The sequence below is a fragment of the Bombus pascuorum genome, chromosome 6 (genome assembly GCF_905332965.1).
Source record: "Bombus pascuorum chromosome 6, iyBomPasc1.1, whole genome shotgun sequence".
Lineage (NCBI taxonomy): Eukaryota > Metazoa > Arthropoda > Insecta > Hymenoptera > Apidae > Bombus > Bombus pascuorum.
Window position 1 is genome coordinate 13127873 of NC_083493.1, and position 16496 is coordinate 13144368.

The 16496-nt window shown below is 45.3% G+C and overlaps 1 protein-coding gene across 5 annotated transcripts; it reads right to left on the minus strand.

Moving 5' to 3' along the window:
• Positions 1–479: 479 nt before the first annotated feature.
• On the minus strand, positions 480–9473 carry LOC132907840 (proton channel OtopLc-like). Of its 5 annotated transcripts, XM_060961265.1 has the most exons (12): positions 5840–6787; positions 4697–5000; positions 4504–4576; positions 4251–4409; positions 3606–3826; positions 3355–3524; positions 3113–3271; positions 2504–2770; positions 1622–1872; positions 1375–1508; positions 947–1179; positions 480–862 (listed from the first exon to the last, which is right to left on the minus strand). In XM_060961265.1, the coding sequence occupies exons 3-12, from the start codon at positions 4533–4535 to the stop codon at positions 572–574; spliced, it is 1917 nt and encodes a 638-aa protein (XP_060817248.1). In that variant the 5' UTR covers positions 4536–4576; positions 4697–5000; positions 5840–6787; the 3' UTR covers positions 480–571. The 5 variants fall into 5 exon arrangements, with proteins under 5 accessions (XP_060817248.1, XP_060817251.1, XP_060817246.1 ...); XM_060961268.1 differs by lacking the exons at positions 4697–5000; positions 5840–6787 and adding an exon at positions 9008–9473; XM_060961263.1 differs by lacking the exon at positions 4697–5000.
• Positions 9474–16496: the final 7023 nt, after the last annotated feature.

A 16496-nucleotide genomic window follows, 5' to 3' on the forward strand; every position in this document is an offset into this window, starting at 1 on the left:
CATCACCTACTTCTCGCTGCAGCGAGGCTTGCTTGCCTCGTGATGTGATTGCTACCGAAATGTGTTTACCGTAAACCGTATCAAACTGTCGACCGTCCACCATCATCGTTACCGTCTATCTTTTCTCTGTGGTATACCGATAAAAGTACGCACCTCTATCGATTTGCGTCGAGCATGGCACGTCGCGTCCTCGTCCTCGTCCTCGTCCTCGCCAACATCGTCGCAGCCAACGAAGAAGGCTTTGAAACGGCCCTTTTACCCTTTGTCTTTGGTGCCAGCTTAGAAGTTCCCGTGCAAGGTAGTAAACGTTGCGGACAAGTTTGCCTTTTGTGTCTTGTAACGTTGTTATTTGCGAAGGATCGTCAGTCCTCCTTTCTTCATTTTTTTTCTGCACTCTCAGTCTCTCTTCCTCTCTTTCTCTTTCTCTTTTGTGTTTGCCAAGTTAAATGGTAATTAAGGAACGTCGAAGGATAACGCAATTTCTTTGTGTGTTTTACTTGTACTCTTTATGAAAAGTAACAATTTTATCAAAATAACCGTACTATAAAGTCATCGTTTTGAATCGGATAACTTAGTAAGGAGTTTGAACGACGCTGTTGGATCTACATTTGTAACACGTCTTCCATATTTCGAACAGGCATATCGCCGAATGAAACCGATAGAATATAGCCAACGGCATAGACACGTGCGTTATGATGGTCCATGCCCATACACCGAAGAATCGTAAATGATCTGGACGAACCCCCGCGCGAGATTTCTCCAGTGTGTTCACTGTCCATAAAGCGATGTTGACGACTATCAGAAAGGTGATCAGTTCCTTGCCAGGCTTGTCGTTTCTGGAACAACGTCTTCCCCACGCGATCTACAAATTTTTGAATAGTCGAAAGACAGTTCCTCTACCTGTCGATAGCGCAAGATTTTATTCCTCGTGCTATCAATTTCTTACTTTAATAAGCAGTGTCTGGCTCGTGCTCTGTACCAGGGCCAATAAATCTGTGATAAGCGATAGTATCCAGGTCGGACCCATTGTCAATATATCACCAACAACTCCGAACAGACAATGCAGATAGACCCCAGCTTGAGCTGCCGCCAACAGGGTGGTATCCAAGTCCGATGGCTTGATAATCTTTTGCTGCAACGCTTGCAATTTCAATGTTCCAGCGACCGAAGCGACCATACCTGCGATCGTTGATCGTTTCTTTGATTTATAAGAATAGAACATAAAAATATTGGGATTTTATCGACGCGACTTTAACGCACGATGTTAAGAAAATATCTTGGTGACACAGCGGATCATTGATCTCCGTTAACTGTAAATTTCACAACAGCGATACACGATACGATGCGATAATTCCATAAAATATCGGCACTTACCTAACATAAGTATAGTCGCGTCCAACGAGGTAACCTGAACGATCGCGATCTTCATCTTGGCCTCCTTCAGCACGAAGAACATGATCAAGCTCAATATCGTCGCGGCAACGACTAGAATTCCGCCAAAGAGACCTCTGAAAAACGTCGAGAAGGAAACGTCGGAACGAAACAATCTTGAAATCTCAACGATATCGCATTAACAAATTAACGGGGAATTCTATCGGACTAATTAAATTTCCAGGCTGACTTGTGAGAGCTGCTGCAATCTATGCTAAGGTGATACGAAGATCTCGTCGGGATCTCGCTTTTAGCATCGATCTTCTCGTCCACCCTCTTCCACATCTCGAACAGTATCACCGCGCAAATTAAACTGAATTCAATTGTGCACGGGAAAAGGAACGGGCTGGCGTCTCTCAGAAGCGACTTGAGGATACCGTCATCGTCGTCGTGCGTGTAGCCCAGCTGATCGATCTCGTGTTGCGTTTCCTCGACCAACGCCTTGGCAAACAAACGGAATGCCTGAGGACTCGTGAAAAATTCACGTCGACGCACGCGTATCGACGTAGCGGAAACACAACGATGAAAGCATCGGCTGCGTGATGGAACCGCGTTGCTCGCTCTCGCGCTTTTTCGTAACACAAAGATCAAAAGTCACGCGTTCTAACTGTTCCCGGTCGTTGATACGCGACTACTTCCATTTCCACGTGAAAATGAGACCTAGCGTTGTTTAAAACCAATAGCGAGCGTTTCTATGAATATAGAAATAAACAGCGAATTCGGCTTTGATAAATGGTAAATACGTTTAATCGACACTAACCGCTCGTTCATGCTAATGGTCATCGAAATGCTGGCTGACGTTCAAAGTGGTATCATTTCTGTTGCCGGTATGTTCTTTCTCCTTTATTCGAATTGGTTATCATTGAAACGTTTTCGAATGTTGTCGGACATGATGCGATGATCACTGGCAAATTGACTCGAATCACTCGACTATGTAGTTGATGCAACGATGTTTCGCTTTTGAATCGCGTTTCGTATAAACACGATGAGTGTAAAGTATCGGTTTGTTCAAATATCTTGCGATTCTTCTCGCGATGACAAATGTTTCTATTTTATTCATCGGTCCACGTACCTGCAGCCATTCGCAGAGATTAGTGGCGATCATGTGCATCAGGCCTAACTTGGCAAGGGCGGCGTGCTTGGCCAAGTTGAGACTTTTACTGTTGAGAAATATAAAGTGCATCTGGGCCGTAACTAGCAGCAGCCTGGCACCCGGTGTAATCGCCCTGAACGGACCGGAAGCTATTTCCGCCCCAATTTGCAATCCCGTAAATACCAACGAGCCAGCGCCAAATCCCACTGCGCCGAGTCTCAGACAAAAGCTGCCGTACTGTTGCGTCTAAGGGAAGAAGGATTTTTTTTACATCTGTATATTGTACGTGTGTTACGTGGTTGAATGCGACTCGTTAATCAGAATGTAGCCGACTGTTCGCGATTTCACACGCTCGATGAGAAATGTTTTCGTACAAATTATTCAATGGCCGAGTCGGTGTAACGAATGATTGGCCTGCCAGTTAGTGAACAGTTGCACAAGCCGAGACACCTGAAAGGGATTGTCTCTGATCGTTTCTGACACTTTGACAAAGACAAACATTAGCGGGTGCGAAAGGTAACGGCAATGTTGGACGTGATTCCAAGTTCATTTCGAAGGCGATTAAATATTTTCGAAGCGCAAATTTACCTGACACGCGTTCACGCGATCGCCCTTCTCGTTGTATTTTAACGCTTCTTCCTTCTCGTTTTTCCGCGCCATATTCTTCTCGGCTTTGTCCCTCAATACCATTACGTACATAGAGATCACGAACGTGACGCTGACTACGTACAAATACAAGTAGAAACCCTAAACAGATTCATTATAGCGTACTTCTGCAGATGATATTCTTTCTAACGACATTAAAGAATATTTAGAAGAAAACTTAGCACCTGATTCAACGAAGCTGGTACTCTTTCCGTCACATTAGCAGTGATAGGTACAGCAAGTCCAACTACGATCAACAAATTCGCGTAGAGAGTACTCATAATGGACACCATTTCCGCATGACACTTTCTTTTCTCTGTCAATTTTGGTCGTTGCTCGATCATCTGTTGCTTGACTATCGAACGAAATTTTCAATATCTTTCAACATCCCTTAATTGCTTTGAGCGTGCACTTTTGTAAATAAAAACGCGCTCACCCTTTGCTGGTTCCAAAGCGTTTACAGACACGTAAGCCGTGTTGACAGGTGACAGTGGTAGGAAATTGGGTCGTTGCCTTTCGTGATCGTTCCTCTCCGGATGATTCCGATTGTTTAACAACGGTATTTTACATCCTGTCGTGTGTCCCGTTACAAATTCCTGATCCTGAGGGATGCAGGAGGGTAGCGACATGTTACTGCCTATCCCTGAAATCAATGCCCTATCGGAAGGGAATCAGTTCGTGTTTCGCGTTTGACGTTCATTGGATTCGAGACAGAGATCGTTTGGTGACGATTAAAACGTATAGAACGCGATTTCAGCGAGCATTTGTGAAGAACCTGGCAGGTATTTAACCGTAGTGAACCGGTCGATTTCGCGTCAATACACTCAGCGAAATAAATTCAAACGAATCAGTGGACCGTCACGTTGAAAATGTTTCATTGGAAAACTGAATTCAATGATCGTAAAATTATACGCTTTCTGCGCTCTTGTATATCGCGTTGATCATGCAAGGCCCTATAGTATTTTGGCTTCGATACGTTATTAATGTCATCGATGATATAATATATCAATCGCGTGTATGTACATATGTATGATGGAATAATATCTCGAAAGAAAATTAGAAAACGAGAAATTGGTATTACCCGAGAAGACCTCGTCGATGGTTTATAACGGCAGTCAAGGACATGCTTTGTCTCCGTGGATGCGACATTCTTCCTCGAGGCGACAACAGGTACTCTTTTCCATCAGCCTCTGACGATAGGGTTATCGCTGTCGGCGCATCGCGAGTTTTCAACTCGCAACTTTTTTCACAAGGTATCGTTATTTGAAAATGTAGTTTCGATCAGGATGCTGTATCGTTTTATAGCGCGATGTACATTGTTATCAGTTACTCACGTCGTCGTTATATTGGATTGACTATTATTCATAGTCTATCGTCGTTGTCCTCGATATGGATGAATAACACGAGCTGAAAGAAACGGTAGCTTTGAAACGTTAAAGAAAGCCAACTAATCTCTCGTGGTTCATTTTTTCTTTTCCTTTCTTTTATTATTTGGCTATTATAGAATTCACGTAACACACGACGTACAGTTAAAAAAGTTCTTTCCCCCTTTCTTTACGCAAACGTTGCGTAACAATCGTTTCGGTTTATTCACCGGCAATGCGTCAAACTTTCTAGCTCCTTCCAGGGTTGGATAAGCTCGCGACGCCGTATTTGCTCGGCTATTCTCGCGAAGGAAACTTGGAAATTTATTCCCAAGGAAATTCGCCCGCGTTTTGAATTTTTAGTAGGCTGGCCAACTTTCTTTCTTCGTCGGTCGCCTCGTCGCGTTTAAACGGCCGCGACAAAAGCGATTCTTCGTTTCGATCGTGACGGAGCAGTACCGTCACACCTGAAAAATTGTTCCAATTACCGGAACGCATCGTCCTTCTTCTCGTTACTGTCTCCTTCTCTAAATCCCACCGACTCGTCCAACGAGACTGATTCCGTTGCCGACTAATTTTTCGGAGAAGAACTCCAGCCGACGAACTTGTTCGTTGTTTTCGCTCGTTTAGAACGCGAAACTCCGGCGACGAGTCGACGACGACGAGGCGAACTCGCGAAAGTTGCACTTTATTGAAGGCGATTTCCGACTTTGTGCCCGCCGTGCAACACTGACACTGCCGCTGTCGTGTAACCAGACCAACTTTGCCAACTTTCGTTTGAATCGCGTTAAACGAATCCTGGTGAACTGTGTGACGCTATCGGCGCGTCACTCGTTTCAAACGCTTCGCGAGAAACCGAGGCTAGGCGTGGTAATGCCATTGGTGTTACGCATACTGGCAACTATTCTTGTGACGCGCGCCGTGAATCGCACAAAAGCCACTTCGAGCACGCCTTTGCGGAAGGTAAGCGCTTTCATGCGTCCGTCGACGATGCCTCGTTACGTTCTCGTCACGAAATTTCTAACGGCGAGTGTCTTTTGTACACTGTCGACTAGTTTCGCGGCCGTAATTAACTTTCCGCAATATATATATATATACATACATATATATATACATACATATATATATATATAACGTTTAATACAACGAACGAAAGGTCACTCGAATTTATTGTAGATTATTCGCGTGCCATGAAAATCCTAGGCGTTTAACACGCGATGTCTCTGTTATTCGAACGGAATTCGTTACGTTAACAGGGGACGGACGGTGGAAATGCAACGCATAATACAATAGCACGGGTTATTACCTCTAACGTTGACAAATCAACTGACACCGTTGCGAAGCGTTACAAACTGTCGCTTTGATTGGCGAATCGAGGCGAACGATGCACGAATGAAACGGAACGGTAAATCTCGCAGAACGATGTAATGACTTGGAAAAGAATAATTGGCTATTTGTTCACGGTTACGAATCGCACGAATCGTCCAACGATCGTTCGACACCGATCAACCCCGAAACACGTCGACGCGAACAGTGACGAATTGGACCGCGACTCGCGTGATTCTGACCCGAGAACCGCGTCCGCGTCCGGTTCGACGTAGAACTCGCGACAAACAATTGGTGTCGCGGCGAAATTAGCGAGAGATCGCGAGAAACGTCGGAACCTGGCATTCTGAATATCAGGGAAAAAACATAGGAGTGTAGTTCGACGATCGAACGTGCGTCAAGATCGTTGATTGATCAACGACGCCCGGTTTAACGGCAACACGTTGGTCGATCGATATTGTAAATGAATGTAACTCGTAGCCGTCGATTGTTTATTTATGCGGAATATTTCGAAGCGGTGATAACGCGGCCGTTCGACCTGGTATTTGCATTTGTATTGCTTGATTACCTGAGAATTCAATTTCTGCGACGCAGTTTTAGGAATAATCGAAGCAAGAAATCGCGCTCGTTCGACGAGCCGTTCGAACCGTGTAAATTTTCATACATCGGTGACCGTTCACCGGATCCACTCTGGGAAGAACGATCGCGAGATTATCGCGAGTGCGCATCGAATCGAGGATCGCCGCTGTATCTGTATCGAAACGAGTGTATCGATGGAATTTGCGTTAATAGGAAAACATGTAATCCGTATGGAGGCGGACGTCGGACCGCCGATACGTTCTCATAAGTGGGACCCAGCCGAATTCTGCATAATTTTACGAGACTTCTGTTCGCGATCCGGTAGAGTTTATAGGGCGATCTTCTCGAGCGTAATCCGCACAAACGAGCCGGTTAAGTGGAGTATAAACTGTTAATGAAGCCAGTATCATCATCCACGCGGAACGCCACGATGTGTTTACCGAAACAGTTCGAAAATTTAGACCGTGCCTGCTAAAAGACACTAATTGTAGGCGCAGCCGATAATAGTTAGTATCTGTGGCCTAATCACCGCTTCGATGCGAACGACGATCGATTCGACAAATCCCGATTTACATCGACTCGCCGTTGTCCTTGCCACTTTTGCCCTATGCTCGCCGCGGTTAATCGGCTAATAATTTTTTTCGCCCGACAATCCGACATGGGAAAAGATTTTATGATTATTCACGACCTCGGACAAAGAGATAAACGTAGTAGCTATTTCCTGGTTTCCGTCGCTTTCCGTGATGAAATTGCACGGAAAAAGAACCGAGAAGAAAAGGGGAAAGAGAATGGATCAAAGAGACCGCAAAGCAGTGCACACGCCAATTCGGCTCCCAATAGAGTACAGATTGACGAGAATAATTTCGCTAGATTCGTCAGTTTGACGGCGGTGTGGCGATGAATAGTAATGCGCGGATTAGATGCGCTTCCAGTTTAATAATCAAATTTTATCGGTACTCTGGGGGACGAGAATTCGGAAACCTGCCTTCGTTCGAATTAAAAAAAAGCACGAATCGCAATTAGACACGCTCGATGTTAGAAAAACCACGAAAATCAAGGAAACCAATGAACGATGAATTCGTTGTAACTCTTCGTCGCTAATTTTACATAGAACATCGCCTGCTTCCCGATAGGACAATCGTGTACAAATTATTTTATCAAATATAAATACCTACGTATAACAAGTACATGAATTCGTACAGGCTAGCAACGTTCGATAAACAAATACAATAACGACAAAAGCATCGAATATCCGACTATTGATAGAACAAAACGCAATTTCTACATGGTAGTCTATCGAATGTAAACACCTCCACATAGAGGAGGAACGAATAACATTCGACAAAGGATTATAACGGCAACAATAGAACGGAGGATCAGGATAGTGCACAGGTGAAGCTCCATTCTCAGCAAGATCGGTAATGACGCGAACAGCCCTAGTAGGACGACGAGCAATCAATCGAAATCGTGCTTGTTGCTGTCTATCCAACCTGCGACCTCTTCGTTCCTCGATTCTCTCCTGTCTGTCCCTGGCCTCTCTTTCTCTCTTTCCCACCCCATCCTTTTCCTCTATTTCTCTCTTTCTCCCCAGGAGAGAGGCTCTCTCTCCACCTCGTTTCTTTCTCACTCACTCCCTCTCTCTCTCTCTCTTTCAGTCTGTCAACGCTGTTCAGGTCCCTAGCTAGCTCTTGAACCGGGCCATTCAGCGAGGCCGCCCTTTCGCCAGATTCCTCTTCCCGGGGGCGGAACCAGGGAGAACCGGAAGTGCCCGGATATGAGTTTCCGGCGCGGACAATTTGCAGCGCAAAATTGAATGATCGACTCCGATAATCGTCGTTGCTCGTGCCTACCTATGTAGCTCTGCCACGCTCCAAATTCCAAAGCGGCGGCGTTGTCGCCAGCAGTCGACGATCGGCTGCCTACCGCCATTACGTCGATTCGTTATCGTCATTACCGGGGTTCCGAACGAGGCCCGTCGAAGCTTGCAGACGGTTCAACCCTAGCCAGCCTGATCCGCCATTTTTCGGCTAGTCACTTGCCAACGTTTTCACACTCGAAACTACACCGTACGTATTTTTTCCTCCGCTTCATTTTCTTTGTTTAATTAACTCTGCAAATTGTACGTGCATTCGCGTATTTTCGCTAAATATGTGAGCAACCAGCGTGTTCCTGGAAGTTCCTAATTCTAGAAACGAATAGTTTTCAGTTGAGGATGAAGCCTCTTTCCGAAAACCGCTAAGTGAAACACGAAACGGTCGAGACTAACGATAATAACCTGTTACTTTGTGCAACCGCGTGCACGGTCGAACACACGCGACCAGAATGGCAAAGAGAAAGAGCACGGTCACAGGTGAACTCCATTTGCCGCACCGACGGAAACGCTGATACGGCATAAACTGTTTCGACGGCTACGAAATAAAGGTGTCCCTGCCGCTGCTGGTTTGGTGGGAAGGGAAATAGGCGCGAGATTGATTCGAATTGCCAAAACGGTCCGGTGACTGCGACAAGGCGGTAGCCATTTTTGAACAGCGAACCTTCGCTATAAGCTCGACCGCAAATGGCTATTTACCTCTTCTGGCCCGCTCGTTGACGTTCGTGTCCCTGTTCCACTCATCGGCCATCCAGTTACTCGTTCCAACCCCGCTTTCGTCCTCCCCGCGTCCCATCCTTGCTCTGTCGCCCTGTTTTCAACCCTCCAACACCCCCCGTAGCCTCGGTCTCACCCCTATCTCTTGGCGCACTGTGCCTGTACAGCCACTGGTTCGCTCGACAATGTCTATTGGAAGATTTATTCCAATATTTTCAATTAAAGTTAGACAAAGCCGTGTTTGATAACGCCTGCGTGTTTCGCCGCTCTAGTTGCGAAGGTAAAAATAATGTAGTACGCGCGAATGATCAGGAGTGGTTTTCAGCGGTGTCGCTTCACAGGGGAGGGACGTTTCAGGCAGTGGGCTCGATGTGTGTAGAAAACATATCAAGTATGGAAGAATGAACCGCCATCGCGAACGCTAAACAAAGTTCGCTTTACATCGAATATGAAATTTTCGCGTCTGGTCTCGAAAGACCACTTGCTTTTCTTTTAAACAGAGCGATTAAGTTTCCTGATGAACGGAGTATTCGATGTTTGGTCTCGAAACAAATGGTAGTCTCGCGTTGAACGTTCGGCTGGATGATTTTCTTTCTATGAAGATAACGATAACGTTTTTAAGAAGCTAATAGTGAATATCATTTGAATCTTTGAACGATTGTGAAATCGATAGTCCACGATTATCTAAAGGGTGCAATTAAACGGTTGGGCGACAGGGATGACAGTGAAATTATCATTACGCAAGCTAAACGACTGGATATCGTAATTAGCAGCGTCGCATTACATTGATAATTGATTGCATAACGACTATTCGAGTTACTTATAACAAGCTGAAATGGAACAGTTCTGCCCTTCTGTTCTTCGAAAATCATAGAAGAAAGAAAAAAATGGAAATCGTTCAATTTCTCTTGTTTTCTCTTCTCTTTGGAAATCTTCGTGGAAATCTTCGCAATCCCCTCATTTACTTTCTTATGTATCTAAATTTACGAAAGGGAACGACGGTCTTTTATTGTACGTGGCGAATGATAATTGGATGCCCAGTGGAATACCCGCAAATGTCACGTGGTTGTCATGAGAGCTGTCATTGCCTTCTGTTCGCATACATGTGTGTGTGCGAGAGAGAGAGAGAAAACGGGAGATCAGCGAGAGAGAGAGAGAGAGAGAGTAAGAGAAGAGGTATGCACGTATCGGGCGGCACACTGATTCGCTCGGACAGTTCGATCACTGGCTCGTATACTTGCGACAAGTCCGGAACACGTAGCCTCGGGGAACGGTGGTTGAAGGCGGTGAAAATGGAATTTGAGTGGCATCCGGGGGATCGTGTCTGTATTTATGATTTGATATCAACTTTCCTTTCTGACTCGACGTTGCCGCGTTCCCAGTTTCGCGTCACTGCGCAAAGCTTCATGAAATTTTACCCCAAATTATAGGTTTATAGAATTAGAGATCTATCAGTTGGCAACTGTTTAGAAGAGGGAACCGTCACGAGCCTCACGAATTCACGCAAATGCAATAATTCACCGATTAATTATACGAGCGATCCGACAGAGAAATGGAAACACGAAGAAACGAATTACATTAATAATTTTCGTTTTCTTTCCGTCGTATTCAGAAATTTAGACATCGTCAAGTAAAAAGTGTGAAGAGAAGAGAGTGGCTAGTGCGAGGAGAAAATGGCACAAGATTCGCGAGTTGTTTCCGAAGGTTGAAGATGCACGCACGCATTGGCGACAGGTCGAAAATCGATTCTTGGTTGAATATGTACAACGCGAAGGGTAGGATGACCCCTGGTAATGCGAAATATAGTGCACAGGCGAAGCGAGAGAAGGGAAGTAGGACGTCTGACGTCGAGGGGAGGCTGATGAGGTTGAGGATGTTAAAAAGAAAAAGAAAAGCTGGGAGGTACCGAGTACTCGAAGAACAGAAATGGTCTGACGAAGTAATAGGCTCGCCATGGCGTACCCAGGTATTGTGCCAAGGAGAACAGCTTCAATAGGAAGGGGATGAACGCGTACACGTAGACCAATACCGATTGACGTCGTATAATCGAAACTTATTAGTCGAACGCGTTACGTCCATCGTTCTGTATATACATATATGCATATATCCGAAATTCTCTACTCTTTCACTTTGATGAAATTAATCGTTCGTTCTGTTTTCCTTTTTTTTTTCTCTCTTTTTATAGAGCCAGTTATTTACAAGGTCGTTCATGTGGAGGAATAATTTTATTTTTTCAACATTTTTTTCAAGCGTCGTTCACAGCATTCTATTTGATCGGCGTGTCGGCATCAAAATGATTTTCGCAACGACTGAGAGTCGATTTCACGCGAACGTCGACCAGTCGTTCGCGCTACAAATTTGCGTTTTGATAACGGTCGGGTTGCGAGGGTGTCAGAGTCGAAATGGGTCAGAAAAAAAATCCCGAAAAAACTGATAAAATACATATACGCAAAATTGAAAAACTCACACGCACAAACTTATACAGCGGCGAAATCGACCAGTAGAGGTTTAAAAATAAATACGACACGACTGGGGAAATTTTCGATAATGCTTCTGGCGTTTGTCGTAAATAACGTAGCGTTGCCGCGTCTGGTGACACACAAAAACGGCCAGGCGAAAAATTCTCTATACCGGCAAACCCTCGTGTAACCGGTCGCGACTCGGTTGACGGATACAGTATGTGGCGTTTAAATGATTCTCACGCGCGCGATACGGATCGCGCCTGTTCGACCACCCTTCTGCATCGTTATTCAGCTTAGTGATTTATATAGAAATGCCGAATGAAAGAGAGGGACGAACAGATTATATCGAACGACGATGGTTCGCGTGGAATTTATCTGGAGTGTATGGGACAGGACGTACGTACACGTGTCATCTGGCATCGGCGGGAACTGTGTCGGTGCATGTACCACGACACACGTCCAGCCATTCGCAGGTGATAGAGAATCGCGAGTTCGCTTGTTATTATGCTATGCGCGGTGTGATTTCCAATATGTTGCGAGCGACGACCGTCATAGCGACCCGTTTCGACCTTCGATGCCCAAATGACTGGCCCAGTGGCTAAGAGAAGAGTGCTCGTTCGATCTGTCGCGTTAATGGCCAATACGCGACACATTTCCGATTGGTTCGACCTCGTTCGCCGCGTGGCATCGATGGAATTCGTACTCGTTGTCACGTATAACCAGATGGATGCGTACGTGTGTGTAAATACTGGCGAATTGTGTAGCGACGGTCAACGATAACGTCGTTAAACGGATATTAACTTCGCTGAATAACTGTCTGCGACGTGTGATCAGCTCGAAAATATTGTACATTTATTTGTATCATTGATAAAGATGTTTCGATGAGGGTAGCTTTAAAGGCGACGTAGTATCTATGAGGAAACAGTTTCTAAAGATTTTTATTGGAAATGCGTTGCAGAATTTGTTAGATTAAAGACACCAAGGGAAGGAGGAAAGGAGATGATAGAAAGGGACGAAGTCAGGGTAGTACACGAAGGTAACGTAAGATCGAAGTTTAAGTGGTTCTTGACTCGAGAGCGAGAAAGAGATTGCCACATGCTCCGACAACGTGACTCTGGTAAACTGGTAATACTGATGCAAGTGTAATACCTAATAGCAGCCCGAAGCGGTGTCGGGGCCAACTCCTTCTAAGTGAATTAACTCTGAGTTAATCTCGAGTTAAGTAAACCCCTAAGTAGACCTCGAGTGTCTTCCGTTCTTCCTTTCCTGCGAAGCCCGCTTCGTCTAGCCTCGTCTAGCCTTCCATTGCTCGAGCGTATGTAGTATGTAGGAGTACCGTGTGATCGTTAACGATTAGAATCTTTCGAGCCCTCCGAGTGATTACTAGTCACGCTAACTCCTTGGGATCTTTCCGTTTTGCTCGTTTCCTCTATCCTCCATCCAATGAAATGAACGTTACGCGAAACTAAGCCTACCAACGAAATACATACTAACCCGTTTAATGAACACACTTTGCAAAATTTCTCTGAATTTACCTGATTCGCGGATAAATTCACTGATTCATCGCATTTTTAATCTTCCCTCTGTTCATTAAGATTAACCATAGAACGTCCCGACGACCGGCCATCGTTATACTCGGCAACCCTCTTTTCTCCATCGGGTACAGACGCATATTAATCACCGCGCGACCACACTCCGCTCTCGCGTCATTTTTCCTCCGTTTCGAGATTTTTCCTTTTTCGCGTCTGACAGCATGGGGGCGGAGCGAAACCGCGTTACCGTTATTTTTTGCGCCATTTTTCACTCGCTCGTTTCTCGCACCCTCCTTTACCGCCTCTACCTAGCCACTCCGTCCAGTATATGTGGACGTTGTTCCCGTGCAGTTTCGCTTGTCGCCGTTTCCAACACGATATTTATACAACGAATGGAAAACGTTGATCAACGTCGTTGACGTACCGTCGATTCGGTTGCAGATCGTGCAGGTTTCGTTGACAACGAACCAAGTCGTAAAGAACGGCTCGCTTGCCACGAAACCCAGACGTTTGCATCCATGTCTCCAGTTTTTCATTCTTCGTGCTCCTTGCACAGATGTTTCTTCCGGACGTTTGCTTCTCTTGCGTTCACCAGGACGAAGAAAGGTCTCGCACTTCGATGAGGAAACGTTCGAGTGTGCTCGTGGAAACGTTCCACAGCGCTATATGCGTAATTGTTACCAAGTTCATTTACATCGCATTAATGCCCAAGCAAAATTGCTGCACTCGCACGCTAACGGACCGATCGTTAAATACAGCTGCCGTTTAATCGGCTTGTACGGTATTACGCCGGGTGTGTGCAACAAAATTATAATCTGCCGGCCTTGTTGTATATTCCGGCGACTATTAATCGTCTACCGAATATGGTTAATAAGCATACTCGATGCGCGCCGATCTATCGATTATTAGGCGTTGCTTCGAAGGTGTGGAGAGGCGCGGCCGAAACACTGGTATTTGGAGTTGGTCGATTATCGTACTCTGTCAGAAAGAATATATCAGTGGATCGTATCATTTCGATATACTAAATGAACGAAAGGACCAAGTTTTATTTTTATGGCTTCGAATACACGCTACGGTAGAAGCCTATTTATCTCAATCAAAATTAGACGATAAATACCTAAAGAATTTTGAATCGCTTCCACCGAGTCGAAGAATTTACCTTAGTTACTTTAGAATATTCTGTAATCAAACATCTATCGAAATAAAGATCATTATTTTGTGTTTGCTACTAACACTGAACTAGTAACGAAATTAGTAGATGATTTAAAGAAGTGATTAAACATGTTTGCTCAGTAATGTATCTCATGTTCGTACAATAAGATTTCACTAATTCTTCACTATCATCTATTCACACGATAGCAGTTCACAATCGCAAATAAACGAAATCAAACAACAGGGATTCATTTAATCGTGTATTAATTAATGATTCATTCCAATGAATGAAATTCCACTGTGTGAAGCAAAGTAATTTGCTAATCGTTTCAGCGAATGGTACATTTGACGGAACAACACTTTCAGCCTGTTGGTAAATTCTTACGATGTATTTTAGTATCGTTATCAGAAAATAAGCGATGGACCAATGTGAATAATGCACGAGGGCTTGAGAGAAAGAGGCGGGTACAGAGAGACATGGCGTGTCAGGGTGGAGAGCGACAGGAACCTAATGAAATTACGATGTTACTTGCCTGAAAGACACTATTCAGAGGAAGGTACAAAGACAGCCAAAGCGGTAAAGTCGGTGTTTGTGTCGCAAGCTGCTCGACCACGTACATACACGTACGAAGGCATAGGGCGAGACGCCTGCATGAGGAGAAAGTACACGCGCGTCTGTGTGTGTGTGTATATATATTATACGGTAGCAGCCGTTGACGCAGAACCGTGCAGGTGCACGCGAGATACGATACCTGCATGTACATGTACGTATAGGCGTAGGCGTGCATGCGCCGAGATGCGTTTCTGCTCTTTCCCCATAGAAAGAGCCGATGCTCGCAAAGCAGCGGAAAAAGAGCTTTGTGAAAAGCGCAATTGACGGGCTTTCTATTAGTAGACGAGGAAATATCGGCAGAGGAAAAGAGAGGTGAGACGAGGTGAGAAGGAGAGAGGGGACCATCGATGGAAGACCGGTTGGGGCTAGACTTTTATGGAATGGACGAGGAGAAAGAGCGCGAGAGACAGAGATCGAACACGGAAGGTGAAATAAAAAACAGAACGAAAAAAGAAAATAAGGAACGAAAGGAAGAGAAAACGGAGAGAAGGAGTGGGGGAGAAAGGGAAAAGCAAACGACCCTCCGTTTTACTTTCCTTCTCTCCTCCTTCTTTTTTTTTTCTCTTCCTTTCTTTCGGCCTTTTTCCATTTTTACATTAAGCGACTAAATTTCCGTGTGTGCCCGGCTACGTTGAATATTCGCCTGGAAAGCCGTCCGATCGCTTCGCATCCTTTGATGTACCGCGGCTTTTTTTGTTGTACACCGACTGAAAACACGAATCGATTTTGCGCTGATTCGCGCCGAGGTGTAGAGCTACCACCTCTCTTTACCTTCCACCATCTGCTCCATTTCCATTCCCTGTTCCTCCATCCGTCCTTCCGTTACCAGGTTTTCCCGAGGATCGTCAACCAGGCGCAGCTTGCAACCGTCAGTTACAAACGACAGCCAGCAGAGGTTTCGCATTGAAAACATAAAAGCTCCACGACCTTCCTCCTGCATTGCAAAATATCTTTTAACCTTTAAGCGGCGCACGCGTTTGCGTATATCGATCGGCCATCACAGGAAACTCCATTAATAAATCGTATTTACGAAGGAAGAAAAAAAGGAAAGATAGAACGCGGACCGCTTTGACACCAGGTGTTCGCGATCACGACGCTGTTCTTTTTCTCTCTTCGCCCTCCGTCGCTACGCGCACCAACCGAAAATTAATAGCTCGGTCCGGTGCCGTCTGGTTGTACCGGATATGGAATATTGCGCGCAAGATTCAACGATTGACGTTGGTTACACATCCTGCCAACTGTATCCTGGCGCCTGTTTCTCATTCCACGCATGCACGTTCATTGTTTGTCGAGTGGAAGGCATGAGATTCAAACGGAAATCAGTACACGAATCATGACCAAAGTTCGACGTTCTCCATCGTTTGTCCCGAAAGCATCGGGCCACGGAACAATGCGACAACATCCTATAATTATGTTAAGTACGCCACTGGAACACGGGAACTGTATAGTATGGCAACTAAACTAGCACCACCAATAATCGTGCACTTGGTTTGCTCAGATTCCCTCTTGTAGACGGTGAAGAGGGTGGGGATGGAGTGCATATTACGAGCCAGCCTATAACATAACGTTGTTACGAAGCATCGCGACCGACCATCTCTGTAGTGATCAGACAGTAACTAACCACATTTCGATAGCGCTCGCGCGTGCCTATACTCGTGAACGCGAGTATAAACGCGTGTGCAAGTATTTATCGTCGGTACAATGGAAAACGT